This window comes from Rattus norvegicus, chromosome 1, assembly GCF_021556685.1.
Source record: "Rattus norvegicus strain SHRSP/BbbUtx chromosome 1, alternate assembly SHRSP_T2T, whole genome shotgun sequence".
In the NCBI taxonomy this organism is placed as follows: Eukaryota; Metazoa; Chordata; class Mammalia; order Rodentia; family Muridae; genus Rattus; species Rattus norvegicus.
The window spans coordinates 111,022,177-111,050,094 of record NC_141534.1 but is presented as its reverse complement, the minus strand read 5'-3'; the positions used below and the strand labels follow the sequence as shown (position 1 = coordinate 111,050,094).

The following is a 27,918-nucleotide window of genomic DNA, read 5'->3' as shown; positions in this document are numbered from 1 at the left end:
ACGAGTGTTTCTGTTTAGATTGGCTTAAGGGTCAGCTGCACAGATGCCCAATGGTAGTCTTTATGAATCCCAGTGCACAGGTACAATGAAGATATGATACTGAAAATGGTCAATATATAATAAAAAAGATCCTTTACACAACTAAGCACAGATGTAGGTAAGTGTGAAGGGAGTGTTTGGTGGCCTGCCACTCTTAAAAATTTAAGAGTGTAGCATGGCCTCTTCTCTTCCTGGGTATAAAGGGTTAAAAAAATACTTGACTAGAGTCTGTGGCCTCTAACAAGGAACACAGGCAGCCATCGGATGGTCTCTCCATTCCTCCCAGGTCCTGACCATCTTTTCTGCTAATGCAACTTACACAATTCTATAAGAAATCCAGACAGCCTGAGAGGCCATGGCAGAGGGAAGACAGGAGGGCAAAGAATGTTTCTGGAGAAGCAAGGGTAAGATACTCAACATGGGCTCCCGGCCCACTTACTCCATCCCAACCCCCTTTTCCCTGAAGGGATGACTATAGCTGAAACTTAGGCATCCTCTGCTTTGAAAGAGGTAGCATTTTGGTTAATCCTAATGACTGTTGTCTCGCAAACACTGGGCCACCTTTTCCATGAGCTGCTTAGCAGAAATGAGCTTTAGAGAAAGCTGTCACATCATTTGCATGGTCAACAGCTTTGTGGAAACTATAGAAGTTTTATCCATTTACTACTCTAGATTGTAGCTGAGTGAAACTCTAAGCCTATTTGAGATGCCAAATTCCACTGTCCTGCTGCTCTGACTTGACTCTAGTAAAGCAGGATTCCACCACACTGCCCGGGATCCAACACACAGGTGAAGTATGGCAGGAAAATAAAAACATCAGAGCTTCTCGAGGAGTCAAGATGAGAGAGTGCCTAGGCCAGTTGTCATAAGTAAGGCTACCTCCCGTGGCTCTCTTATACAGAGACCCACAGTCAAATATTAGGTGAAGAGAGATTTCAGGTTGGGGTTCTCCATCAGGTACCCACCTCCATGGGAGCTCAGGGTGGGAGGACCACATGGAAGGAAGGAAGGAGGAATTGAGGAAGCCAGAGGGGTTGAGGACACCTGGAGAGCACAGCCTGCAGAATTAACTAAACTAAGTGGGGCTCGTGGGGCTCACAGAGACTGAAGTGCGATCACAGAGCCTGCATGGATCTGTGCTAGGTCCTCTGCTTATACATTATGGTTGTTGGCTTGGTGTTTTGTAGAGACGTCCGTCCTAGAGTGGAGATGTCTCTGACACATTTGCCTACGTTTGGGACACTTTTCCTCCTACTAAGTTGCCTAACTCAGCCTTGATGTAAGGGTTTGCATCTGGTCAGATTGTATCTTGACGTACTACGTTCAGCTCATGTTCCAGGGAAGCCTGCTCTTTTCTGAGGGGAGTTGGAGGAAATGAATTAAAAAAAAATAAAGGTGAGAGAGTGCAGCACAGCAAAGGTCATGCTCTTTCCTGTCAGCAAGGACGCGATGGAATGCAGCTGACAGAGGGACAATGAAGTTCTGGGGTCAGCAAATGAGAAATTGCCTGAACAAGGTGAGGAGGTAGAGAAGAAGCCAGGGGGTGACGCACCAAGAAGGGAAGAGTATCAGGGATAAGAGTAAACACAGAAGGTTCAAGGTAGTCCCCGGGCCCAGAGCCATCCATCATGGTACTTTATAAGGAACACATATCTGTGTCTCAATGGCCTGTGAGAAGATACATGCAACATCCAGGAAAAACAAGGCCAGGTTTCCAAAGAAAAGGCCTAACAAACATTACCCTGACTGACAGAGCTAACAGCTTTCCAGGCAGAAGGCAGTCTTGCCTATTGGATTAGGGCCTTTTGAAGACACCTTGACAGCAACAACAGTCATGTATAAAACTGACCTCAGACTAACCAGGCACCTGTATTATTCATCCCTCTGGTCACCTCTGCTTTGTTTACACAAGCAAGACTTACCCTGGTGGGACTAGTGTTAGCACCAGGGCATATTATTAAGCCTTTCCAGGGATGAAGTCATTGACATGACTGCTGACAACTGATCCAAAACACAGATTCGTGTACACACACACACACACACACACACACACACACACACACACACACTTCCTCATTGCTCAAAACAAAACTTAAATTAAAAAAAAACCATTCAATTTTGTTGTTCAAGCAATGCACCAACACCATGAAAGGAAAGATGATTGGCCTATGACAGAATGGTAACCCTTGTCCCTTTTGGAGGAGAAGCATCTACAGACAATGTTGGGGACGGTGGAGTCAAAGAACACAAAGGACTTCACTCCAGTTGTCGTGTCTAGACTGCAAACATTCCGGACATACTCTTACCTAAATCTATTGTTTGTAACATAGTCTTATTCAAGTGCTATTGTTTACATCCTAGACTAGCCTTCCTGATCCACATAAACTATCACATTTAATTCTTAACATCCTGTAAAGAAGTTGTTATGGTTACCCAACTCTCACAAATTCATTCATATTAACTATATTACATGTAAGGTTTTATGCATATGGTTAAGTAACTTGTAGTTTGTGGCAGAGGCAGAGCTGAAACTCATCTCTGCCCAACTCCAAATGTGTACATCCTTAACCATTAAGTTGAACTACCCTTTGCTGTTAATCTGATGGCTCACCTTGGACAGCAGCAGCTCAACATATGCTCTAGCACAGCACCTGTACTCAAAGCACATGGGCTTTGGCACACCCCTTTTCCATCTTGTTGCTCCTATCTCAGCTACCCACCACGGTCTCGCCTAGATGCACAGCTGAGATAGGACATCCTGGTCTAAGAGGCTCCCAGCATCCTGACCTGTTTCTGTAGTCACTGCTGTTTGTGGGATGTATGAAACTGCCAACTTCCAAGTGACTGCTGCACACACACTGCCAAGGGCCAATGCTGCTTCAACTATCCTACAAGAACCACACAGTCCCATTCCTCCTAAATGTGCTTCTGCCACAGATCAAGGGTCTATGTGGCTTAGACTTTGCTACATGAAGAGCCATGGTGCTATCAATCTACTAATAAAAAAATGTGTTTGCATACTTGAAAAAAGGAAGCCCAGAGAAAAAGGGGAAAGTAGCTATTCAAAAATAACCACTTCTGCACAATGGGATTAAAGGCAAAGTGGTAGTTTTAAGTACCTTATGCTTTTGCCACTTAAAAGCACAGCTATCAAGCTTCACAACAATGGTCCTTGAGATGATGTTGATGAAACCAGCACAAAGGGTTAACCCCAGCTTCACAGGAAGCTGTGCCTGTGTACACCAGCTGCAGTTCTGAGAAACAGACTAGGGATCTTATAGTGCTGACATGTCTAACATACAAACAAGTCAAGTGACCCGAAGTCCTTCTGCACGCCATGGGGGGTGGGGGTAGGGGAGTAAATATCCCTTACTCTCACCTATGATTGGTTTATGCTTGTGTCCCATCTATAAATTACCACTTTCACTCCTTCATGCCTGCCAGCAATCCCACCAACACAGAACACGTGTAAATTCAACTGCAGAGCAGGGAACCATGGCTCACCATGTGCTGTGAATTAGGCCCAGAAAACACCAGAGGCTGTATGTAAATCAACTGCTTCTTTGGGAAGAAGCCAATCCCCCAAATGTCAAAACAGAAAGGCTGGGATCCATCCATCTCCACTTTTCCTTGTGCTTACACACAAGGAGCGGTATACACACCAAAATTTACAGCACACATTCACATGCAGGTTCTCACTTGGCCCTGAACACAACCCGGAACACGTAACTTAATATACAGACAAGGAGGATACGACAAAGGGAAGCAAACATAACCACCACAACTATCAGAAGGCTAGGAGTGTAGTCTAGACGCCAGGAATACAGACACCAGGACCATCCCTTCCACTTATTCATCTATCCTAATATTTGTAAATAGCTCTGAGTAGCTCTAGTATGCCTACGCTATGAAAGGCACTAGTGGATATGAGTGCCAGCTTTCTGCATGCTTACTGCCTACACAACGACAGACACCATTCAAATGATCACAACATATCAAGATGGCTCAGAGGACAAAGATACCTGCCACCAAGTCTGACTACCTGAGTTAGACTCCAGGAACCCACATGATGGAAGGAGAAAACTATCTCCTACAGGTTGTTCTCTATCCTCTGCATGTGCACTGTGGCATACACACACACACACACACACACACACACACACACACACACACACTAGATGATACATAAATGGATGGTTTGTAGTTGACCAATATATAGCTAGAAGCATGGATGGATGGATGAATGGATGGACGGATGGACGGACGGACAGACGGATGGATGGGTGGACGGATATGTAAAAATACTTGGTAGAAAATGAAAAATATGTTATATAAAGCCTGGCACTTTAGCAATGTCATGTGCAAGGATCCTAACCAACTATGCTGCATCCAAACAAAAGCAGAGCAACTTGGGACTAGAGAATCAGAAAGGGAAGCACAAGGTGAAACTGGAGAGGGGACCACGAGCCAGACTTCATATTCCTGTGTAAGCTGTATTAAGGGTTCAAACATGTATAGGATGCCACTTGTAGGGCATTTCTCTCATGGAGGGAATATGGTGATCCAGTTTGCAATGTAAGGCCTCTATGCACCCATATAGCATTCATAAGTTTCCATCTGTAAAAACCACTCAGAATTCAGTGTGCTCACCTATCTCTCTGATTAGCTCCTGCAGGCTCTAGTACATATCTAATTAGGTACCAATAAAAGAAGCAATAACGACTAATGTCCTCCTAAATGCGGGTCCTCCGCTGCCCAACACATTATTTCATTGCCAGCAGTTTTTAATGAGACATAGCAATTACAAAGTCACCTCAAAAAATAGTTTATCACCTTGGAACAGAGAGTATCAAAATTTCTATTGGAAGAATACAAAACCACATATGTAACTGAGGAGAACGCTGTGAGCCACTCGCTCCACATTCGAAGAAATGGCCAAACGGCTCATTTGCAGTCAGTCATCATTGCAGATTGGGTCCCTAGCCATTACACATCCCCACTGAGCCACACACAAGGCGTACAAATCTCACAAGGGTGACAGGCCACATCAATGGGATGGTGAAATTAGGACCCTCATCCCTCCAGTTCCAAGAAGAAAGGAGTCTTCAGACCTGAAGACAATGATACTTAGGCCATCTGGAATCCGAAGACCTATTGACCTGGAATAGATTGGTTTCTCAAAGGGCGAGTCTTAGTTCAACCCAGAGATTCTCTCCTTGGAAGGCAGATCCTTGTCTGAGTAGCACATAAAGCGTGGTCTTTCTTCCATCGGTAAGGACTCTATCGATGCGAGACAACTGTTCTCTCATGAGAATGGAAAGCGTTATCACATGGAGAGATGCAAGGGTAATAAAAGGCATAGGAAGGGAAACAGAAAAAGAGAGGAAGAGTAGGAGAAGTGGAAGAGGAAGAGACCTAAGTCCTGAGGCGCACCCCAGGGAAAGCCATTGAGCTCTCTTGAGTGAAACTGGAGAGGGAACCATGAGGCAGACTTCATATTCCTATGTAAGCTGTATTAATATGTATGGGATGACACTTGTAGGGCATTTCTGGAAGAAATACGGTGATGCAGGAAGGGAGAGGAAGAGAAAAAGGGAGAGGGAGAGGGAGAGGGAGAGACTTTATGCCTATGACATCATATGCAGCATATGATACAAGCAAAGGACAGACTGGTTAAAAATGGGCTTTGACAAACCACTGAACTGAGAATAGGACCCACGTTGAAGGAATCAGAGAAAGAACTGGAAGAGCTTGAAGGGGCTCGAGACCCCATATGTACAACAATGCCAAGCAACCAGAGCTTCCAGGGACTAAGCCACTACCTAAAGACTATACATGGACTGACCCTGGACTCTGACCTCATAGGTAGCAATGAATATCCTAGTAAGAGCACCAGTGGAAGGGGAAGCCCTGGGTCCTGCTAAGTCTGAACCCCCAGTGAACTAGACTGGTGGGGGGAGGGCGGCAATGGGGGGAGGGTTGGGAGGGGAACACCCATAAGGAAGGGGAGGGGCAGGGCTGGGGATTTAGCTCAGTGGTAGAGCGCTTACCTAGGAAGCGCAAGGCCCTGGGTTCGGTCCCCAGCTCCGAAAAAAAAAAAAAAAAGAACCAAAAAAAAAAAAAAAAAAAAGGAAGGGGAGGGGGGAGGGGGATGTTTGCCCGGATACTGGGAAAGGGAATAACACTCGAAATGTATATAAGAAATACTTCAAGTTAATGAAAAAAATAAATAAATAAAATGTAAAAATGGGCTTTGATTTTGGTCTGCTGCTGACTTTCTGTGAAGCCTCGAACAAACAACTTCTTTTCCCAGGTCTCAAAAGTCCCCATCTATAAGATGCATGAGCGTCTGTCTGTCTCACAGGGCTACGGCTGAGTCCCAAGTGAAGATGGTGCCCACCTGCTAAGCAGTGTGAAGCATTCAACTCGGCTCAGGGTGACCAAGAGAAAAGTCCAAGTGCAACCAGAGTGGCACTGGGCCTCTGTGACTAAAATATCAAAGGATTTGAGGAGCTTGAATTATGTGTTTTCTTAGTCTTTTCCTTGCTTCTCCCTCAGCCAAAGCCAGCATCTGACCTGGAAAGTGGATATTAGCAAGAGTGCACCAAGTGTCTTAGGTAAGTGCCCAGAGCTGTTTACTTCCAATCAAATAAAATCCTATTCAGGGCAATACAGGCATTCTAAGTGTCCCCAAAAAAAGCCTACTGATGGGTCCCCACTTGAATCCTGTGAGTGCACATGTGTGCGATTTACTGTCGGGAAAGTGATACACTCAAACTAATCGGCTCTAATGAGCAGGGATGCATCTTGACATTCCTGGGGAAAACTCAAGAGACAGCATCACATAGGCCCTTTAAGGAGAAGAGAAATTATTTCCACTCTAATTGCCAAGGCAAACACTGAGGTGAGGCTCTTGCTACATGACCTGGGTAAATACATCTGAACCCCTGATGGGAGAGACGCTCACTGAGAGGTTTAAATTGCTGCAATGGGCACACCAGTCAGCAGTCTTCAGGATCAGCGCAGGAAGAACCGCACAGATAATCTTCCCTTCCTAAGTCCCTCATCCTCACATCCGCCCCTCAGCACCCCCCCCCCAGAAGAAAAGCAGTTAAATACCAACAACCATGAATCTGTTCTCTGGCATCCAGCAGCTCTGGCTGCTCATATTTATAACATTAGTTTAATTAAAACTTTCAGGGAGATAAATTAATTTCTTGGTGTAGAAAATCAGTTCTTTCTAATGACAACATCTGCACCTCTGGTATAGCTGGAAAACAAATGCAGCAATCGGGTATCTTTTTTTTTTTTTCAATTAAAATGTCCTCATGGAGCATGCAGTTTTATTCCTCGGTGCTCCTCTGTCTAACAAGTTTGAGCACAAAAGAAATAGAGAAAGCTAAAACATAAATGTGTATTTCTCCAAGTAGAATCCCATCAGGCATATTCTCATTTGACTTCTAATTTTCTCATCTCTGCTTTTTCCTTTAAACGGATATATATATATATATATATATATATATATATATATATATGAACATTAAAAGCACAAGTAAAATTATAATGATAAAGACGCAAGCATTGATACTCTCCATAAGAAAACATTTGTGTTTCTTATGGCCTGTTGCCTTCCCTTGCCCCTTCCACAGAGCAACCTCAGTGACACTGTAAGGTGTGTCAAGAGGCCATATATGAAGTCACTGAGATACAAAAGGAGCTTATTTTTATCTCAATTCTAATACATCCTAGGCCTCCTGTACATAATAAAATAGCTTCCTGTTGATCCGCTGGTAGCGCCAGCCAACATACCATTAGTTAAAGGGGAGACTGCTGTGCTCATTGTCTGCTTCCCACTGCACCTTTGGAAGCCCAGGCTGACAGAGGGGACAATGAAAGCACTCTTCTCATCTGCTGCAGTGAAGCCTTCTACCTCCTACCTCTCAATGCCACGGAGGCCACAGTTAACTGAAGACATATTTAAACCCGTTGGGGTACAAGAGGAAAAGAAGAAGGTTCCCGAACAGACAAAATTAAAAATAAGCCTGCCACTGATGTAGCTAAATACAGGGAAAATTTAAGCCTGGATCCCCCTCATGAGGTTGAAATGAATAAACCGCGGGATCCAGAGACGGGAGGCTGGAGGGCCCAGTTGGAGCAAGGCATTGGAGCCCATATTATCTAGCATCCCCTAATAATTAAAAGACCACCTGCCATTCTGCTAGAACTTCGGATGCATCTGATTGGCCATCTAGCTCACTCCCTTTGTTCTCGTTATTGTTCAAATCTTGGTAACTAAACAGAACCTAAGGGCTTCTTTCCCCTTCAGGATTACAGAGAATCTTAACGTTATTTCAACAACACAACTATCTCAGCATCTGCATACCATAGTACCCTGCTCTTCTCGTAGGTCAGCACACTACCAAGACCTCCATACCTGGATCCATACCAGTAGTTACCTCCATGTACAAGGGTGTCCCGGGTCTCAACGTCCCTCAGAATCTAAACTGCGTAGTTAGCAGCTACCCCAACAAAGTGACAGACAACGAGTTAGAAAGAGCAAGCATGTTCGGGAAGTGAATTCTGGTCTTTGCACCGACATGCAAACCTCACAGGACAACAGAGCCCCTGCGGGTCCCAATAAGAAGTGTCCTAGTCCAGAGTGTGCTGGGTTGTGGAACTATCCAGCGTCCTGAAGGGCAATTGAAATGTAAAACCTAAAGCACCCATGTGGGTAAAATAGAATCAGAGCTGTCCAGGAGGTAAAAAAGCTAGAAGTGGAGTTAAAAGTTATATCCTTTTAACCTCTCACTATATACTTAGAGACGTGAATCCCAGGGAATGGAGATGTGGCTCAGTGAGTAAGAGCACTTCCTGCTCTTCCAGAGAACAAAAGTTCATTTCCCAGCACTCAGCACTCAGGCACGAAACCCACAACCATGTGTTACTCCAGCTTCAAGGCACTCTCTTCTGGCTTTTGGGGGTTCCTGAACACATGTAGCATTCAGATAGATAGATGATTGATTGATTGATTGATTGATTGATTGATTGATTGATGATAATAGATATCTTAAAAGAAAAAGAAAACCAAAGTAAAGCTGAAACCCAGAGACAATACTTGCCAGAGTCATATAACTTAGTCATGTGTTTCATGTCAATTCAGTCCAGCATATTTTCTGACTACCATGACAGATTTTGAGGGGAAAACACTGTTCTGCTCATCCATGGAGTCTTTTGAAGATGCAGAAAACTGTAACAGATGATTTTACATCTCTTATACAAACCATAATTTTGGCTTCTGTTGGGAGGGGTAAATTCTGCCCCTGTTAATAGTGGAGAAAAAAGAGAGACCATACTGAATGCTCAAAATCCTTTAAGGCCAAGCAATGATGCCCTCATCCTGAGGCTCTCCTACCTTGTTTTGCCTCAGTCAAACATTTTAAAGTGATTCTGCTATTATAAAACCAGGCACCAGTCTGCTGGACTAGGACTAGATAATCAAGGTGAACTACTGGAGAGCCGCACCTGGGAGCTGTCAGTCTATAGTAACTCTGGGGACCTGCCTGGCCTCAAGCCTTCTGCTGTACCATGACTCTGGAACATAAGCCAATGTTGCCAGAGAACTGCAAATTGGACTGAACTGAACTAGCTCCAGCATCATACTCTAAAGTCATTTCCATACCACAAGATGTAATGACTGCTGTTTAAAGTGTTCTGCTTTAACACGCACCCTCCAGCTACATTTCCACAACTCTGTGGTAAAAGAGTCACAATGGCTCCTATTTTACAAACACAAGCACAGTCCCTGGCCAATGAAAGAATGAGGAAGCTAAGCCTTAATTGTCTCTCACACTGCCACACAACTGCGTGGAATCACATTTTACAAATGGCAAAACCAACATGAGGGTTTAAGAATTCATCTCTTCACGATTAAACGAAAAGAGAGGAAGAATTCATTTCAGCCTGTGTTAAATCACAGACCTCGCTTCTGGAATACGAACCATGGACGACGACTCTCCCTTCACCTTTCTTCCCCTCCCACACTTCCAACTCTGCCTCTCCCTCTAGGCTTTCAGTCACACACATTCGACCCTTACCTGACTACGGTTGGCTCTGCAATCTCTAAAGCACAAACAATGCTTCATGTCCTACTCACACATGGCTGACAGCTCACACAGCAGCCTGGGAAGCTGCAGGAACCACCACGCATTTCACCTGGGAGAGTGAGAGGCAGAGGATACTGTACTCCCTCTGGAGATTCCTGGAGTTCTTCTGCCTGAACCTGATTATCTGTACCCAAAATGCAGCACTCCACCATGTTGTCTTGTGGCATCTCTTGAACTACCCACACAGGGCTGTTTTTATATTTGAGCATGGGCACATCCTATCTTCCCAACTTTCTTGTGATTCTTCATAGACAGGGAATGCACTGTCTTAGTTTAAATGAGACATATGCCAGCTACCTGGTTTTATTTTAATGAGCTTTGTTAATGAGATGTGCTGTGCAGTTCTTCCTGTGCAAAGAATATATCAAGCAGAGAACCCATAGCTAGTTAGCTTAGGAGTTTGGCTGCTTTCTGGGAACCGCTGGCCTTTGCTAGTCACCTATTCATGACCTCATCAAACTGAAGTAGTGTTTGTATAAAACTCATGAAGTTTATCACGCAAATGGCATAACTATCTAAAGGAATGTGAGGTTTAACAAGACAATTCTTAGAGATACTTCAGCAGTTCTGTGGAAGATGCCATATTACGACATTTCATTATGAAACAAAATGTGTAGGCAGATGCTCCTATCTTTTTTTTTTTAGTTAAATTTTTATTTTTTTATTTTTTTTATTAACTTGAGTATTTCTTATATACATTTCAAGTGTTATTCCCTTTCCCGGTTTCCGGGCAAACATCCCCCTCCCCCCTCCCCTTCCTTATGGGTGTTCCCCTCCCAACCCTCCCCCCATTGCCGCCCTACCCCCCATAGTCTAGTTCACTGGGGGTTCAGTCTTCAGATGCTCCTATCTTAAAAGTACTGAAAATATTCCTTAGGAACCTGAATGGCTAGCTTTTTCTGAGTGTAGCTTTTTCTATGGTTTGTAGCGAGCTTAGTTTCAAATTCTGTCTGTATTACAAAATCAGCTGGATGGATGCAAAGGTTAGATGTGCTCTGTGTAAATAAGTAAGTAAGTACTATGTTTTTCATCTAGAGTGTAAGCACTGAGTAGCTGGAAAGGTTTCTCAGCAGTTATGAGCACTGGATGTATTCTACAGGATCAGGGTTCAATTCTCAACACCCACATAGAGCCTCACAATTGTCTGTTACTCCAGTCTCACAGGATCTGACACCCTCTTCTGGTCTCTGCAGGCACCAAATGCACACACAGACATATGTGTATACAAGCACAAGTAAGTTCGTAAAAAACAAAATAGAATACAATCACTGAGCTAACTTTCAGTGACAACCAGGCTGCAGGTGTGTGTGTGTGTGTGTGTGTGTGTGTGTACATGCATGTGCATGGGTCAAGCATGCTTGCTAAAAGATTGAAAATCTAGATCTTCATGACTGGTCAAATTTAATGACTTTAAATTCAGTCCCCAGGATCCTCCTAATGGAAAGAGAGAACAGACTCCCACAAATTGTCCTCTGATGTCTGCATACACACTGTGAGACATGTGTACCCTCAAGTACGTACACACACACACACACACACACACACACACACACACACATACACACACACACACACTAATTAATTAAATATAGTCAATTCTTTTAAAATAAAGAATGAAGAGCTGGGTTGGACTATGATTGATTCGATTGTCCTTTGGAGTTGATCTTTTTAACCAGATAGGAAGGAAGGGTGTAGACATTTGCCCATTGTAAAATGTACTGGCCAGTTTTCAGGGAATACACAGCTCAGTGGAGAGCTCTGTGGAGCCTGTTCCCTCACTGCCAACGAGCTCAGTGCCACTGACAGTCAACAGCTGATACAACAGAACTGACTTGGGCTGCTTAGGTTTTGTCAACATGACACAAGCTCATGTCATCAGGGAGGAGGAAACTTCAAATAAGAAAAAAATGCCTCTACCAGATCGGTCTGTAGGCAAGTCTCTTAATTAATGACTGTCATGGAAGGGCCCAACTCACCTCAGGTTCCACCCCTGAACATGTAGTCCTGGGTTCTATACAAAAACAAGCTGAGCAAGCCATGGAGAGCAAACCAGTAAGCAGCATTCCCTATGGACTCTGTTTCAGCTCCTACTCCCAGATTCCCACCTCAAGTTCCTGCCCTTACTTCCCTTATGATGGACTACAAACAGTAAAATGAAATAAGCCCCTTCCTTCCCAACTTCATTTTGGGCATGGTGTCTAACACGGCAGTAGAAGGGGACCTAGAACATGAGCGTTTTCAATTCTCTCCACTGACCAGCTTCCATCATATGCTGTCACATCAGCCAGCTCACAGGAATCTGGTCCGAGACGAGACTGCCTCTGCTCTCCAAGTCATGGATCAGTCACGAAAAGGGGAGTGATTTAAGGGTGAACTTTCTGCTGGCTAGGGCTCTCGTTCTTTTGAACCCTACACACTGACAGAGAGAGTACATCCAATAAATTTACTTTATGGGCTAACAGAACATTTAAAGTCACCAAATAAAAGAAAGAATATGGTTAACGGGGAAGATCAATAGTCACATATCCGAATCCTCATGCCGATGGCCTTTGAGTCATAGGCCTGAGTTACCACATGAGATGGGAATGAGGAACTGCCAGCTTGGCCAGCAACTATTTTCATCAGCACATATTAAGTAGACAAAAGGATGTGTTTCACTGTGACAGTCATACATGGACATCACGTGCCTAGAACTGGCCACTGCCCTCTCTCACTCTACTTCCACTCTTGCTGACACCCCTTCTCTTCAAAACCCTGCCCCACCCTTCCATTTTAAAATAAAGGATGAAGGACTGTGTTGGACTATGAACAATTGTCTTTTGTCATTGTGACCCCGTGAGTTTTATCAGGGCTGCTCACATGAACTTGGATAAGAGGTTATTCACAGGATCATGAGAAACTTACCAGTGGCTACACTACTGAAGAAAATGTCTTCCCTTTTCCAGCAACCATTAACTGCCAAGGGCACCTAGGGAGGGGTGTGGCTTCTAGAATCCCTGTTCCATTTACCAACCATTATGTGCTTTGAATTTTTTTTTTTTTTTGGAAACTATGAACATAAAAGTTTTCCAGAAAAATAAAAATAAAAATCTGAGTCAGTGGAGGTAAGCAGTAGCCAGCCAATGAACTCATCCTCTGGTCTCACTCCAGGGCTCCAGATACGCTACCTGGAGCTGCTAAGCAGGCCCAGCTGAACAGTCAAAGCGAGTGAAAGAGTGTGAGTTTCGGTAGTCAGCAGAGAGTGTGGTCTACTGACTAAAATAGCAGCTGCTTTCCTTGTGACAATTTGTGCAATTAGCAACATTTCTCAATTCTAACCTTAAAAAAAAAAGTAGAAAATCCTTCCAGGCTAAAAATGCTCAGAATAATGCAACTGCCTGGGAAAGTGTTCCATCTTTTGGAGAAAAGGAGTTATTTTAGTATTTCGTTAGCAGACAAAGCAACAGGGTTCTCCACGTCATTTCACACGGGCTTACTTTTAACTGACCTTTCCTATCTTCCTGCCCAGCCCCACCTTTCCCCCTCCTCTTTCTACATTCGCATCCCTGTGTTCCTTATCATCTCCTCTCTTATGACTTCCCTTCCAGCACCCTCACCTCTAGAACATCCTGGTCTGGGTTTTAGGAGCCTGGATTATTTCATGTAAGATTATTTTCCATCCCCTCTTATTTTTCCTGACAGTTTCATAATTTCATTTTTCTCCAAAGATGAATGCAATCTCACTGTGTGTATGTGCCACGTCGTAATTATGTGTCCATCAATTTGATTGATTAATTCTGTTTCCTGGCTATTGTGAATAGAGCGTCAATAACATGGAAACGTACGTGTCCCTGTGATAATATGATGCTCCTTTGGGTATGTTTAAGACTGATACAGCTGGCTCATGCGGCGGCTCTGTTTTGAGTTTTATGAGAAACCCCCACACTGATTTTCACAGTGGCCATATTAGTAACACTCCTACTGACAATGGGTAACGAGTCCTCTCTCCCCACATCCCCGCCGCCACTCATTGTCATTTGTTTTCTCGATGCTTACCGTTCTGACAGATAGGAGATAGAATTATCAGTGCAGTTTCAATCTGCATTTCTCTAATGGATAAAGATGTTAGACACTTTAAAAATATATTGGCCATGTGTATTTCGTTTGAGAACTATCTGCTCATCCCATTGGTCTAGTCACTGATGTTTGGTGTTTAATTTTGTGTAGTTTGTAACATAGATGCTGCATTGGTTATTTTCTGCTGCTCTGATGACAAGGCCAAACACAACTTGAGGAGGCTTGTATTTGAGCTGATGGTCCATAAAAGCAAAGAAGACATAGACGCAGGGGTGGGAAGCCAAGAGACTGCTTCTCAGTTGCACACAAGATACAAAGTGTCAACCCCAGCACTAACAATGCGTCCTCCAGCAAGGCTCGGCCTCCCAAAGATTCCATAAGCTGCCCGAACAGTGCCATCAACTGTGGACCAACTGTTCACATGCATGAGCCTAGAGCAAACATTTCACATTCAAAGCACCACACACTAGCCCCTTGACTGACGTATGACCAAGATTCTCCCCCCATTCTGTAGGCTTGTCGGTCTCAGATGCTTCCTTCACCTTCTACAGCATTTCTGCCCTGGGAAGACTCCCTGGTACTGTGGTTTGGTCTTAATCAACAGGTAAAGTTTGCACACTATGAAGGCAACTTAGAGAGATGGTCTGACTAAGGTTAGGGAGGTTGTTTCTAGCTCAAGGTGTTGTATCTATACTTATGTGACTGAAACTAAGTCATCTGCCTTCTCTGAGCTGTTTTGATTTTTCAATCTATGATTCTAATAAAGTGGTCACTAAATGTCATCTTAAGAACTACCTAGCACGTTACCTAGACAAGAGTAGAGGTTCAATAGCACAGTTCTGTTTTCCAACACCAAGTGAAATAGAGTCTATTCATTAGATTCTACATCTTATCTGATCCTTCAAGGTCATCAATATGAACATCTAAAAGGAAAATACTAGAAAAGAGCAAATTCTGCCCCCAAGCAAGGCTCATGACTTTCCTTATATTGTAAATCCAGTGGTAGCCATCAGTACCACAGGGCTGAGCAGACACAGCAGACTCTGTCAGCCCTCAGCAAACACTCACAGTCAGACCTCAGCAGTCACAATAGAAACTCACAGTCAGACCTCAGCAGTGACAACATATGCTCACAGTCAGACCTCAGAAGCCACAGCAGACACTCGCCGTCACACCCGGGTGCCATTATTCACCAACAGTAGCATCTCTGACAAGTCACACAATCTTAGGTTCGCTCATCTTAAAAATAACACTTACAGTAAATGGACAAGCCGAGTCAACACTCAGCTTTATATCCATCACCCTTATCCCTATCTAAACAGTGGGAGCCCAATAAGTGACAGATTGGGAGAAAAAATGAGACGGGATAAGAAAGATTAAAAATTAGAGATGCTCTCAAGGTAGAATGGAATGCCCAACTGGAAGGGTAGAAATAAGTCTCTGTGACATTCACTCCCTACAGAAGCGACAAGACAACTAAGGGTAGACCAGCACTTTAGTACAAATGTCAGAGCCATGGTCACTCTAGGGCCAGCTTGTACCTGCTGAAGTCCTGTTTTGCTCACTGTATACCACTTGGTTCTCCATCCTCTCCTCCTCCTCCTCATCCTCCTCCTCCCCTCCTCTTCCCTCTCCTTCTCCTCTTCCTCTTCTCTACCTGCCCTGCAAGGGCTGCACATCCAATGCTTGATTTTGTAAGTCCTGGTTTCTCACAGGCTTCCATCACCTTCATCACCTTCCCCTCTACTTAGCCAGTGGCTCTGGAACACCAGTTCATTCTCCAAGGCTAAGTGTCCCATACAAAACCAGTAGGAAGAGCAGCAAGATACCCATCATCAATAAGGACAAAAGCCATCAATTGTGACAATGTGGCAGGATGTAGAAACTATGACATCAAGTGTAATAATCCAGCTGTAGCAGAACAAATAGCTTAGATTCTCGCTCATTTGTGGAAGCTTAAAGCAGAATAAGAGGCCAGAACAGTGATCCTTAGAGGCTAAGGATCAAGGGTCGGATGACACCAACATAGAAGAAATTGGTTCTAAAGCTCTACAGCCCAGTGGGTTAACTTTTGTCTGCAACAGTTTGTATCTCAGAATAACCAGAAGAATCCAAAGGTTCTCAAACACATAGAAATGATGGATGTGCAAGGAGAGAAAAGCTAATTACCTAGATCTCATCATAGTACATTTTATACTGCCTTGAATTATCCTGTGATTCTCCTAAATGTGTATGAACATTAAGTGTCAACCAAAAATAAAAGCATCCTCAGTCTCACATCAGTAGGTCAGATATGGGCCTGCTTGCCTCTGTTTTTAGTAAGTTCCTCGGGTAACATTATGTATAGTTCTGGAACCAATGCTTCTAGTTGTTTTTCCTCTACAAGAATCAAAGTATATCTTTCCTTTCTAGGTCTGTTACCCACCAACTTATCTAAAAGTTCTGCTTCTGTTTGGGGCCCTCGACTTATTAATCAGCAGTAGCTTCCTATGTCTCCCTCCTGTGCTAGCTAGTCTTCTGTCAGTGTAACACAAGCTAATGTCATCTGGGAAAAGGGAGACCTCATTGAGAAAATGCCTCTATCAGACTGGATTGTAGGCAAGTCTGTGGGGGCATTTTCTTGGTTCATAATTGATGCGGAAGAGCCCAGCCCACTGTGGACTGCCATCCCTAGGCAGGAGGCCTACACTGCATGAGAAACATAGCTGAGCAGGAACCTGAGAGGAAGCCAGTAAGAAGCGGTCCCTCCATGGTCTCCATTCAGGTTCTGCCTCTAGGTTCATAACTTGAGCTCCTGCCCTGGCTTCCCTGGATGATGGACTGTTATGTGAACATGAAAAGTAAATAAATTCTTTCCTCCTTAAGCTCCTTTGGGACATGGTGTTTATCACAGCAGTAGCAAGCTGTGACATCCTCTAAGATCTTACGTGTTAACCACAACCAAAAGAGTGAAAAATATCAATGGAAAAAAGAATCCATAGAAACGAACCTCTTCCATGATTTGCCAAAATGAGGCCACGCCCAGAGCTGCAGGACAGCATTCGTGTCCTCTTCCTACTCTTCTGATCAACAGGCCATGGGAATGGTTTGAAGGCAAGGACAAAGATGCCATAGGGGTGTGATATAAGTCACAGCGATAAAGACTGATGTGGACTGAGTATGGAGGTCTAAGAGATTTTCTCAGGACAAGAACATTTTCCATTTCCCTTCATGAACACGGGCAGGTGTGCAGTGCTTCAAGACAGTATAAACTGACAAACGAGGGACAACACAGTTTCATCCCTCTGCAGACGTCACAGAGTGAGCTTAGGCAAAGGTTACATCATCTCCTGGGGAGCCATCAAAGAGGTGGCTATTTGTCGTTGGCTGAAACATCACTTGTGCAGTGCACTTAGAATTACTAACTATATGTGAATGTGAATAATCCCAATTACAAGAAGACGAAACTGAGAGGCACAGAAATTACCTGCCTAAACTCACGCAACCAGCAAGTAGCCAGGGAAGAGGAAGCGAATATCAAACTGGAACCAAAGAATTTGAGGGTGAGACACTAACTTAGCACACATACTCTGTTAGCTTTCTCTTCTCCAATGTGAGTAATGTCAGAGAATGGTAACATGTTAAGAATAGAGATGTGGACAAATATGTGGCAAGAAGAAGGCAAGAATCTTGGAAATTTCTTGGAAACTGCTGGTCAAAAGGGATGTAATTCTTCCACAGTCCCATGTGGGAAGCACATGAGTCAGTAGATCATGGAGACATGAGGCCTTCTAATCCAATACTTTAGCTCTATGGTACTGAAGGATATCGTGAGTTCTTAAAGGTATACATGAACAGAGAAGCTAAGGGTTGGTTTCATTCAGGCTGTGCAGCCCAGGTCTGTCTGGTAAAAGAACTCATGGTTCTTGCCAGACATTAACATTAGATCCACAGGAACCACCAATAACTCAAAAACGTCTGGAAAGCATCTTGAATAGATCACATCCAACAGGTCAAGTCTCATTCAATATGGCAGACCTTGTGTGGATCCTGACGCACTCTCCTGTCCTCCGGTCTTTAACTGCAGTGCATCACTGAATCGGTAAGCATGCTGCAGTATCTTCTCATCAGATTGACACTCTGCTGCAGATCGTCCTTGGAGCACGGGCTCTATGGGCTTGATAAGAGAGGCTATCCCTACCATGACTGTCCTGTGTCCTGGGCCTCAGGGAGCATGCCTTGTGGCTAGGCAGTCATTTTAATTTTGACAGCATCATTGTTAAAGCTAATAATGCCTGGGCACTGCTTAGAGTTAAAAAGAAAGGTCTATTATTAGCTTCAGGTCACTAATCTAAAAGAATCTGCAGCGGGTAGAAAAATCGAAACATTGGTCCTCATTATCCAGCTGCCCTTCCACAAATGATACAGTAGAGACCAATGGTCCCCTCCTCAGCTATCTATGAGTCTTCCTGCAGATACAGACATGTGGGACAGTACTTCTCCAACCAACAACCTCGGGTGAGCTTCCACCTACCCAGGTGACAGTAGCACCCACTGGTAAGTTAGTGGGCCCCTTCTTCTACAGAGAATGGGAGGCTTCAACCATGAAAGACTCGGAAAACCTCTTTAAGAAGCCTCTGTTTTAAGTTAAGCAGAGCTGCGCTTGATGGAATAAACTAGACTCGCCTACCTCAGCAGCAAAGCTTCTCGGATTCATCCTAACATGAATAACTGGCTTATTCACTTGCAAGTGGGACGAACTCAACAATATATCACAGTTAACTATGGTCACGGCTCCATGGAACTTCAGCCAGTGTTGAGCGCTCACTGAGGGGCAGTTAATAGTCCCTGATCTGTAATCAACCTTTGTTAAGTTTGTTCCTAATCACAGGATACAGTTTTATCTTAATGAACTGTTTTCTTATCGCATTACAGTTGGCCATTTCAGCACGCCTAATGGCCCATTCAGTGGGTTAAATGACAATTAGGGTGCCCGGTTTTGGTGCAGGGGGGCATTAACATACAGAGTGAGATTTGAAGGGCAGAGTCACTGAAGGTCAAAGACAAACGTACCTATTGCAGTCGATGTGGAGCAGGAGGTGAGAGGCGCTCACTGACAGCGCGACCTTGTGCCATTGTCCGTCTGCCATGCGGTAGGGAAGGGCCTCAGTCCTGGGCTTTCCACCATGTATGTAATGGTAGCGTATCTCTTCTCTTGGGCCACTGCTCTCCAGTTCAAAATAGCTGCACATAAAGGAACAAAGATTTTTACTCCTGGGCACCGTGATGCTCATCAGAATACATTCTCATTACTAGGTTTCTTAGAATCTAAAATTACCTAAACGCAGCATGCAAAGCCGTGACCTGAACTCAAGTGTGTCCTGTAGCGCCTACCCCGCCTATTGCCTGAGAAGCCCTCTTAAAAACACCTTGAGCTTCTGACATGGAGATCGATTGGATCCACAGTGAAGCAAAAACCTACTAGCTAATTAGCAAAGCTTAGAGCTGTGCTTCCTAAATGCTTCAAAGTACAGTTCAGTGCCCTCCGTCTATTGACTGAAAGGGCTTTATTGATATTTATTTTTAGAACTGCCATTTAAACTTTTCCAAGAATTAATGAGAAATGGGTTGGGCGTCTGGGATTAAAATCAACTCGAGAGTAAAGAGACAAGTGCTCTCCCCACTGAGGGTAGGTGGGTGCTTTCATTGGATAGGTGATCCTTGATGATGGGGCAGGGAGTGATCGAAGCCACTCATACCTGAGTCAACACTTACAATGTCACAGTGTAAAGTGCATAACTGGAGTTCTCTTTGCCAAGATTGCCCTCCGAGTTTCCAGCCACCACTGTGGTCCGATGTGCTAGGGCTGAGACTTCCATGGGTTCTTGGGGATTTGTCCCCTGTAACTTCCAGATGTTGTCATCACTGTCACTGGCATGTGCCTGACCTCACTGCCAGCTGTGCCTTCACATGTTACATGAATGCTGCAATGTGCCTCCCATTATACCCTAAAGTACTTGTGCTGCCATCCCTCTTAAAGACGGAAGAACTGAGATTGTGACTGATAGTATAGCTCAGTTGACAGAGTTCTTGCCTGCCATGTGTTCCCTGGGTTCATTCCCCTGCACTGCATAAGCCAGTGCATAAGCTGCACACGCTTGTAATTCTATCACTCAGGAGATAAAAAAAAAGGAGGAACAGAAAGGCCCGTGGTCATTCTTAAAAATATATGGTGTTTGAGGCTAGCCTGAGCTACATGAGATCTATCAGGAAAGAAGAGGTTGAAAAGGAAAGGAGAGGAGAGGGGCTGGAGAGATGGCTCAGTGGTTAAGAGCACTGACTGCTCTTCCAGAGGTCCTGAGTTCCAATTCCCAGCAACCACATGGTGGCTCACAACCATCTGTAATGGGATCTGATGCCCTCTTCTGATGTCTGAATAAAAATATTTAAAAAAAAAAAAAGAAAAGGAGAGGAGAGGAAAAAGAAGGAAGAGAAGGAAGGGAGAGAAAGGGAGGGGAGGAAAAGGAAGCAGTAAAGAAAAAATGGTGGAGAGAAAAAAACTGAGATTTAAGGATCATAAACATACCCTTATTCCTTTCAAAGGCAGGTCACTGGCATTTCCTAGGCACCAGAAAATGCTCTTAAGTAGCACTGGGCATAAATTCAGCCAGCATTCACCTCCAGAAATATACAAGGCTCTAGAGACCTTCACCTAGACAGGGGGCAGTGTGGTCCTTGTAGCTGGAAGGAGCTACAGTTTTTCTATAATCCACTGAGCTGAGCTAACCCAAGCTTGACTATATTAAGTCGGAAGCACAAATTTCATCACTGATGAGAACTCAATGCAGCTACCATGAAAACCAGACTCTTTGGCCATGACCCAAACCATGCCAGAGAACAAATGAGCACTTCCTGCTCATCTCACAAAGATCATTCCCACAGGAAGCATAGACTGGAGACTACCTTGCAACCACCTCACCTCCAGCAGCACAAGGGATCAACCCTAAGAGATTACTCCTACCACAGAAGCCAGTTCCTATGCCTAGGGTCATGCTAATTAGATATAATTGGTATAGTACATATTTTGAAAGAGAAAAAATTCATTAATATTCATTTAAAAATACTTAAATTTCTTCAAAGTTTTAAACATGGTCTAGAAGAATAAAACTGAAGAACCTAATTCAAGACACTGTAAGTATTCAGTCATTCATCAGCTCATTAATTCAATGTGTCTTTGGTGAGCACACAGGGAGGAGATAAACATGATCTGAAGTATAGATCCCTCCATCAAGACGTTCTGAGACTAGTAAACAATGCAATGAAATGTGTTCCTCCCCATTATAAACCAGACAGTGGCCTAGAAGTGGCCAAGGAGGAGGTTAGAGAAGCTGTAATGCTACCAGCGAACACTTCATGCTGGGAACCTGCCAAGTACATTTTTACTGAGACTTTGCTGTGGGTTCTCCCATGGCCAGACACAGAGCACGCCTATCCCCAGAAGGAAGCTCTGGCTGAGAAAAGCACCTCACCGAGGGCCGCATGCCCATCATGTAAAATCTCTCAATTATTTTGACCAGTAAGAGACTCCTGGGACAAGGGACCTGACCTTGAAAGGACTTCAGTCAATGACAATTGGAAATGTTCATCAAGATGGCTGATAGGATCATTAAGAGGGGGGTTAGTGCATTTGGCCAGATTCAATCACTGTTCCTGGGGTTACGGCCTCATTGAGCAAGTGCTTAATGTGTTATAAATAGATCATTTAAAGATCTCTTCACATAGCGCCAGAGTAAGTGGTTGCCTTGTGGTAATCACAAATATGTAGCTATGAGAAAAGAAGCCTTCGCAGTGACCACTTGTACCTCTTCAGGGCCTTTTCTCACAGCGCCCCACATTCCCTCAGAGGCGATGCACTTCAAATGACATGAATACAATTCAAGATGACATGTGCGTGCAGAGTTGTTAGCTAATCGCTGAGGTGGCCCCAGGGATGACAGAACCACTGGACAGCTATGGGGCACGTGGGTCAAACTTTCCCAAAGACTGAAGGAAACAGCAGTATGTCCAGACAGTGACTCTCCACTGACAAGGACATGTGGCATAGTCTTGACCAACCTGCAGGGGCCAGTCACTGATCTAAGGGCTGTGACATAGAAAGTGTACACCATAATCTATGGTAGAGTGCTCCCAACCGGCTCACGTGTTGAAGGATTGGTAACTTGTTCTTGGAGCTAACACAGGGCTATGGCCAAGTCAATGTATCAATCTGTTGATGGATTTATGTGTGTTCCATTATTGGACTCTGTATGTGTGTGTGTGTGTGTGTGTGTGTGTGTGTGTGTGTGTGTGTGTGTGTGTGTGTATCTACGTCTCTGTGTGTCTATATCTGTCGTATGCATGTGTGTGTGCTTGTCTGCCTTTCTCTCACATTTTCTCTGTGTCTGTGTCTGTCTGTCGCTCTCTCGCTCTCTCTATCTGGAACTTTGTTCTGTGTGCCTATCCTCCCTACCTCTCTTTTTGTCTATGTGTATGTATGTCTGCATTTCTTTCTGTGTTTCTCTCACTGGCTTTTTCTCTGTATCTTTTTCTCTATGTGTCTATCTCTGTCCCTCTTTGTATATCTCTTTCTCTCCAATGACTCTATGTCTGTATCTCTCTGCTTCTCTCATTCTCACCCTTTCCCATCCACCATGAGCAGCCAGACTCCTTCATCACCTGAATCCACTGCCTAAATATAGGACACAGCAAAGAGTCAGCTAACATAGATGGAAACTTGTCAAACTCTGAGCCCAAACAACCCTTTTTTCTGTCAGTAATGAGCTGGGGGACTGACAAATGTGGTCTACATCCCAGCAGTCTCAGGTCACACCCCTCCCCACCCCAAGGCCTACTGAGTCAGATTCTACATTCCAGTAAGATTCCCAGATGATTTTAGAGCACCTAAAAGTTTAAGATGCTGTGCAGTGGAATGCACTGCGTACACTTCCTGTCCAGATGTTCACCACAGCGGGGCTCACCACAAGGGTGGCAGATGTTTGAAGTTCCATGGTTAGGTGGTGACTAGCAGCCACTTGCTGCTGTGGGAGCAGAAGGGTGGTAGACACAAGCATGAGGGAGTGGCTCATAAACAGTCCAGGCCTTTCAACTCTTACTCCTCATGCAGAAGAGCTTTCTGAGAGGCTGGAAAAGACAACAGCTCTGAAGTGACAACACATCACCAAGGAGATGCTGTGAGTTGCATTTCCCTAGCCTTGGACCTCCATCTGGGGTGCTGTTCCAAGGAACACCACTCTCAGAACAGCCTGTTTACCTTACAGATATTTGCAAACAGTGGTGATATAACCCCCTAAAGTAGTTGTTTCTTTTTTTCAGGCCAAGTATTCTCCTGTATAGTCCTGTCTCCTACCTAGACTATTCCCCTTTCTAGAAAATGATTCTTCTTTATTCTTCTTTCTAGACATCAGGTTGGTGCTGATGCTTCAGGCATGGTCAAATGAAACCACTTGGTACCTCATCGATATAGAAAAAGGAATGAGGTCCCCAGTGCAAATGTCTTCAAGTGCAGAATGGTGACATTACCCTTGCCTTGCTCTGGGCCATGTGTGGCTGTGATTGTGCTCTAATGTTTACACTGACTTTCTCATCAACTAACACCCTGAGCCCTTTCACCCAAAACTCTGTGAAGACAAATTCTTTCCACTCTGTATTTCCATAGATGAATTTTAAAATAGAAGTTTTGCCTAAATGCTAGGCTTCATCTGCATAATTCCCCAAGGGCCACCCTGCAGTATTAGGCACAACCAGTTCTCCGTGAAGAGAAGTTTAATTTCATGGGACCATATGAATTTCATGCTGTTTGAAAATAAAACTCAAGAAGAATAATTCCAAATAGATTGATCAAGGTCACACAAGACATTTTTATTGAAATGATCATGATTTTCTCCAAACTATACCCCATCTAGAGATTTAAAAAAATAATCATTATCATCTTAACTATATTTATAACCACCATAAAATGCACTTCTTGAAGTGTCTGTGACAGACAGTTATATGTTTAGAGACATATAACCAAGGAAGTGTAGGAGACATCACTTCATGGCCTGGGGTCCTGGTCACTCATATCTCTGCTTCCTGTCTGTAGACTCAGTGGATCCAGCTGCCTCAAGTGTCTAGAGACAATGTGTGGCCGCACCTTACCTGACAGGAAAGACTGTACCCTCTGCCTGTTAGCCTGTCTTTGCCTGTCTTCCTTAAGTTGTCTCTGACAGGCATTTTGTCACAGCAGCAAAAACAAAAGTAACTGAAGCCTAGTTTAGTGGTACATGCCTTTAATTCCTTCACTTGAGAGGCAGAGGCAGGAGGATCTCTGTGAGTTTGAGGCCTGCCTGGTCTACATACACAATTAAACCCTCTCTCAAGTTAAAAAAAAAAAGTTGGTCAATATCAGAGATTGCAAAGGTAGACATGTTCAAAATCTTAGAGACCTCTGCTGGCAGGAGATACAGAAAGAAAGCAGGGAGGCTTGTTCTAAGTGGCTAGTGTCTTTTTTTTAATGAGGAGCAATAAGGAGTATCTTAGAAAGGTATCTTGTCTGGTGTTCTCCTCTCTATGAGATCTGTACATTGCCTAGATAAAAATTTACCAAAAAGAGCTCTGGTGCCATGCTCTGTGCCTGCCCATATTCCAACAGTGGCCTCTGTGCCTGGACAAGTAACTGTATTCTGGGGATCAGAGTAGGAGGTCAAGGCAGGATGACCTTAAAAATAAGGCTGCACTCCAGCCATGTTTACCTCCAACAAGATCGTCAAGGCTAGCAGAATACTAAAGGCCTGTAGCCACTAATCTACTTCCTGTATGAGGCCACCTCATGTGTAGACAAAGCCCCTGAGTGAAGCATTCCTAAATCCTACAAAAAGCCCAAAGTACATAAAAGAGAAAATAGTTTCTCAGAATTGCCCCTATAGTTCCATTGTAAACCCTTAGTCAAAGCTAATTCTAGTCAACAGTGTGTGCCTGGTCCATGCTACTTGCTGGAGGCTTGTGAGAGGACTCGGGAGAACTGGAGGATGGAGTGAGCCTGAAAATGACTGTATGGGTGAGAGATACCATTCATCACAGAAACTGATGCCGAGCCGAGAGCTCAACGCAGTAAACATGCTCAGACATACTAAACATGCTCAGACATACTAAACATGCTCAGACATACTAAACATGATCAGACATACTAAACAGGCTTAGACGTTTTGAGAGAAGAGAGAAGCACAAGAGCATGAATTTGAAGAGAAAGGCTGAAAACTGTGAGAAGCCAAGACACACAGAGCTAGTACGACTCAGAGACAAGAAAGGCAGGAGGCACAGTTCCTCTTGGCCACAGAACAGATGACAGAGAAGTTACATTTCCCAAGGGTGACCACAATATCCCTCTATCATATGTCCATCTCATAAAGTCATTGCAATACCCCTCTCTCAGAACAAAAAGGGCTTCTGTGGAATCTGGGGGACTATGGAATGCTTGGTGACAAATGTAGAAGGCAAGTTTTGATCCCGTGTACCAGAATGCTTGTGCTTGAAGCCCCCAGTCACCTGTTAAGAAACCTAAGCATCCTGAGGGCACCAGGATGGGAGGAAGCCCAAGCCACACCAAAGAGGCATCAGCCAGATGCTCTTGTTGACAAAGAAACTGGGACATCAGCCAATAACTGATATAAACCAGCATGGAAACTCCACTGAATGGCTTCCTTCACTACCTAATCCCAACAGGTAGAGTCACAAACGTCATGATAAGCCTTCTCCTCTGGGCTATGTCCAGATTCTTAACCCATAGAACCTGTAAGCATTAAAAGTTTGGGGACCATTTTTCAGACATTAAGAGAAATTGGAACACTCTGAGTGTAAGTATACATACTTTTGACCTTTAAAATTTGAAATTCTAATTCAGGTCTGTCTTTTCTAAATGCCTGAGGTCTCTGGCCAGATGATTAGGTGTCGAAGTGATGATTATCTAGTCCCACATATTTATACCTGTGCGCTTTCTTCTGATTTATAAAAGCAAAATGGACGGTGTGTTTTCAGTGTGCAGATAAACCACTAATTTTTACAGGTTAGTTATTAAATCCATTTATTGCAGCATTTTGGTAGGGTCGTTATGTTCTTCTCTGTAGAAAAGCACATCACTAGCAAACAATGGCAGCCTTTGAAAAAGAAATGTTCTGTCATGTTCAACACTGTGGAAAGAAATAGAGTGGAATAAAACAGATAACAAAAAGACAGACACTGCTTCTTCACACGTAACAGAAGAAGTAAAACAGTGTTTGTGGAGGCTGGGGGTTGACAGAAATGGGGAGAAGAAGGGTCAAAATCTTGGAATGGGGGAAACAAGAATATTCTTTAGTTTTCTTGCACCTCAAGATGATGTACCAATGATCAACAGTACACACTTCAAAATTGTTTTAATTTTTTTTCAACTGCCCTCACTGAAAACACATTAGGCTTTTGAGGCTAAGAGTACAGTACCAGTTAGACCGTAGCCTCATCTAATCACTCTGTACTGTATTCACAAAATATAACATTACTTGGTATCTCAGAAATGTAAACAATGATAGGTTATCAACTGAAATAATAAATTATTGAAAAGTGTGGTATTAATACACCACTGCATTGTTTCTAACACAAGCTTGTCGGGAGATGTTAAGTAAGTATATAATGAATTCTTGGCTGTCTTTCTTCCATCACTTTTTTCAAGCCCCAGCATCTTGGTTTCAAGTTTCATGATTGCTAGAATGAGGGGCTACCTTGGTAGCCTCTTCAAAACTGAGATGTGGTCCCTAGATTCAAGTCTCAAATGCCTTCCCAGTCTTCAAGATGTTATCTGATTGGTTGACATTGTTGTTCTTACGGGGTTGCAAGCTCCTTCAACTCTTTCAATGCTTCCTCTAATTCCCTCCGGGGGGGGTCCTGTTCTCAGTTCAGTAGTTTGCTGCTAGCATTAACCTCTGTATTGGACATGCTCTGGATCTATATCCGGTCCCTTTCAGCATGCACGTTTTAGCTTCATCAATCTTATTTAGTTTTGGTGGCTGTATGTGTGTGTGTGTGTATGTATATATATATATATGGGCCACGTGTGGGGCAGGCTCTGAATGACCATTCCTTCACTCGCTGCTCTAAACTTTGCTTCCATATCCCCTCCTATGGATATTTTCCCCTTTTAAGGAGTGGGAGCATCCACATTATGGGGGAGGGGGAGTGGAGGGAATGGGGGCTTATGGACAGGAAACCGGGAAGGGGAATAACATTTGAAATATAAGTAAAGAAATATATCTAATAAAAAAAATTTTAAAAAGATGTTATCTGAGTTCAAGAAAAGGATGAAGGTAAATAGACAAAGTTCTAAGTACAGCAATGTGCTGTAGAAAGGGATTCAACACCAGAAAGCATAGCCCAGCAGTAGGGCAGCCAGAGAGCCTAGCCCTTTCCCCACTGGGCCCATGCCCTTCCCTCTGTCTGTCTTCACTCAGTAGGAAAGTAAACATCCACTCCACAGTGTGCTTAGGACAAAATGACATCAGTCTGTAAGCCACCTTACAAGGCATCCAACGGTGTTTAAGATTTCTTATCTCTTTCTATGCCCACAGAAACAAGCAGCTCAGAGGTAGAACCAGGAATGCACCCACCCCCTTTC

General features: G+C 43.9%; 1 protein-coding gene across 4 annotated transcripts in view; it reads right to left on the bottom strand.

Moving 5' to 3' along the window:
- The window catches only part of Nell1 (neural EGFL like 1), an 890,282-nt gene that overhangs the window by 726,031 nt on the left and 136,333 nt on the right, over nucleotides 1-27,918 (bottom strand). For all 4 annotated transcript variants that reach the window (XM_087593733.1, XM_087593736.1, XM_087593740.1 and 1 more), the window contains 1 exon segment: nucleotides 19,311-19,481. In XM_087593733.1, coding sequence (XP_087449859.1) covers nucleotides 19,311-19,481 — 171 coding nt within the window.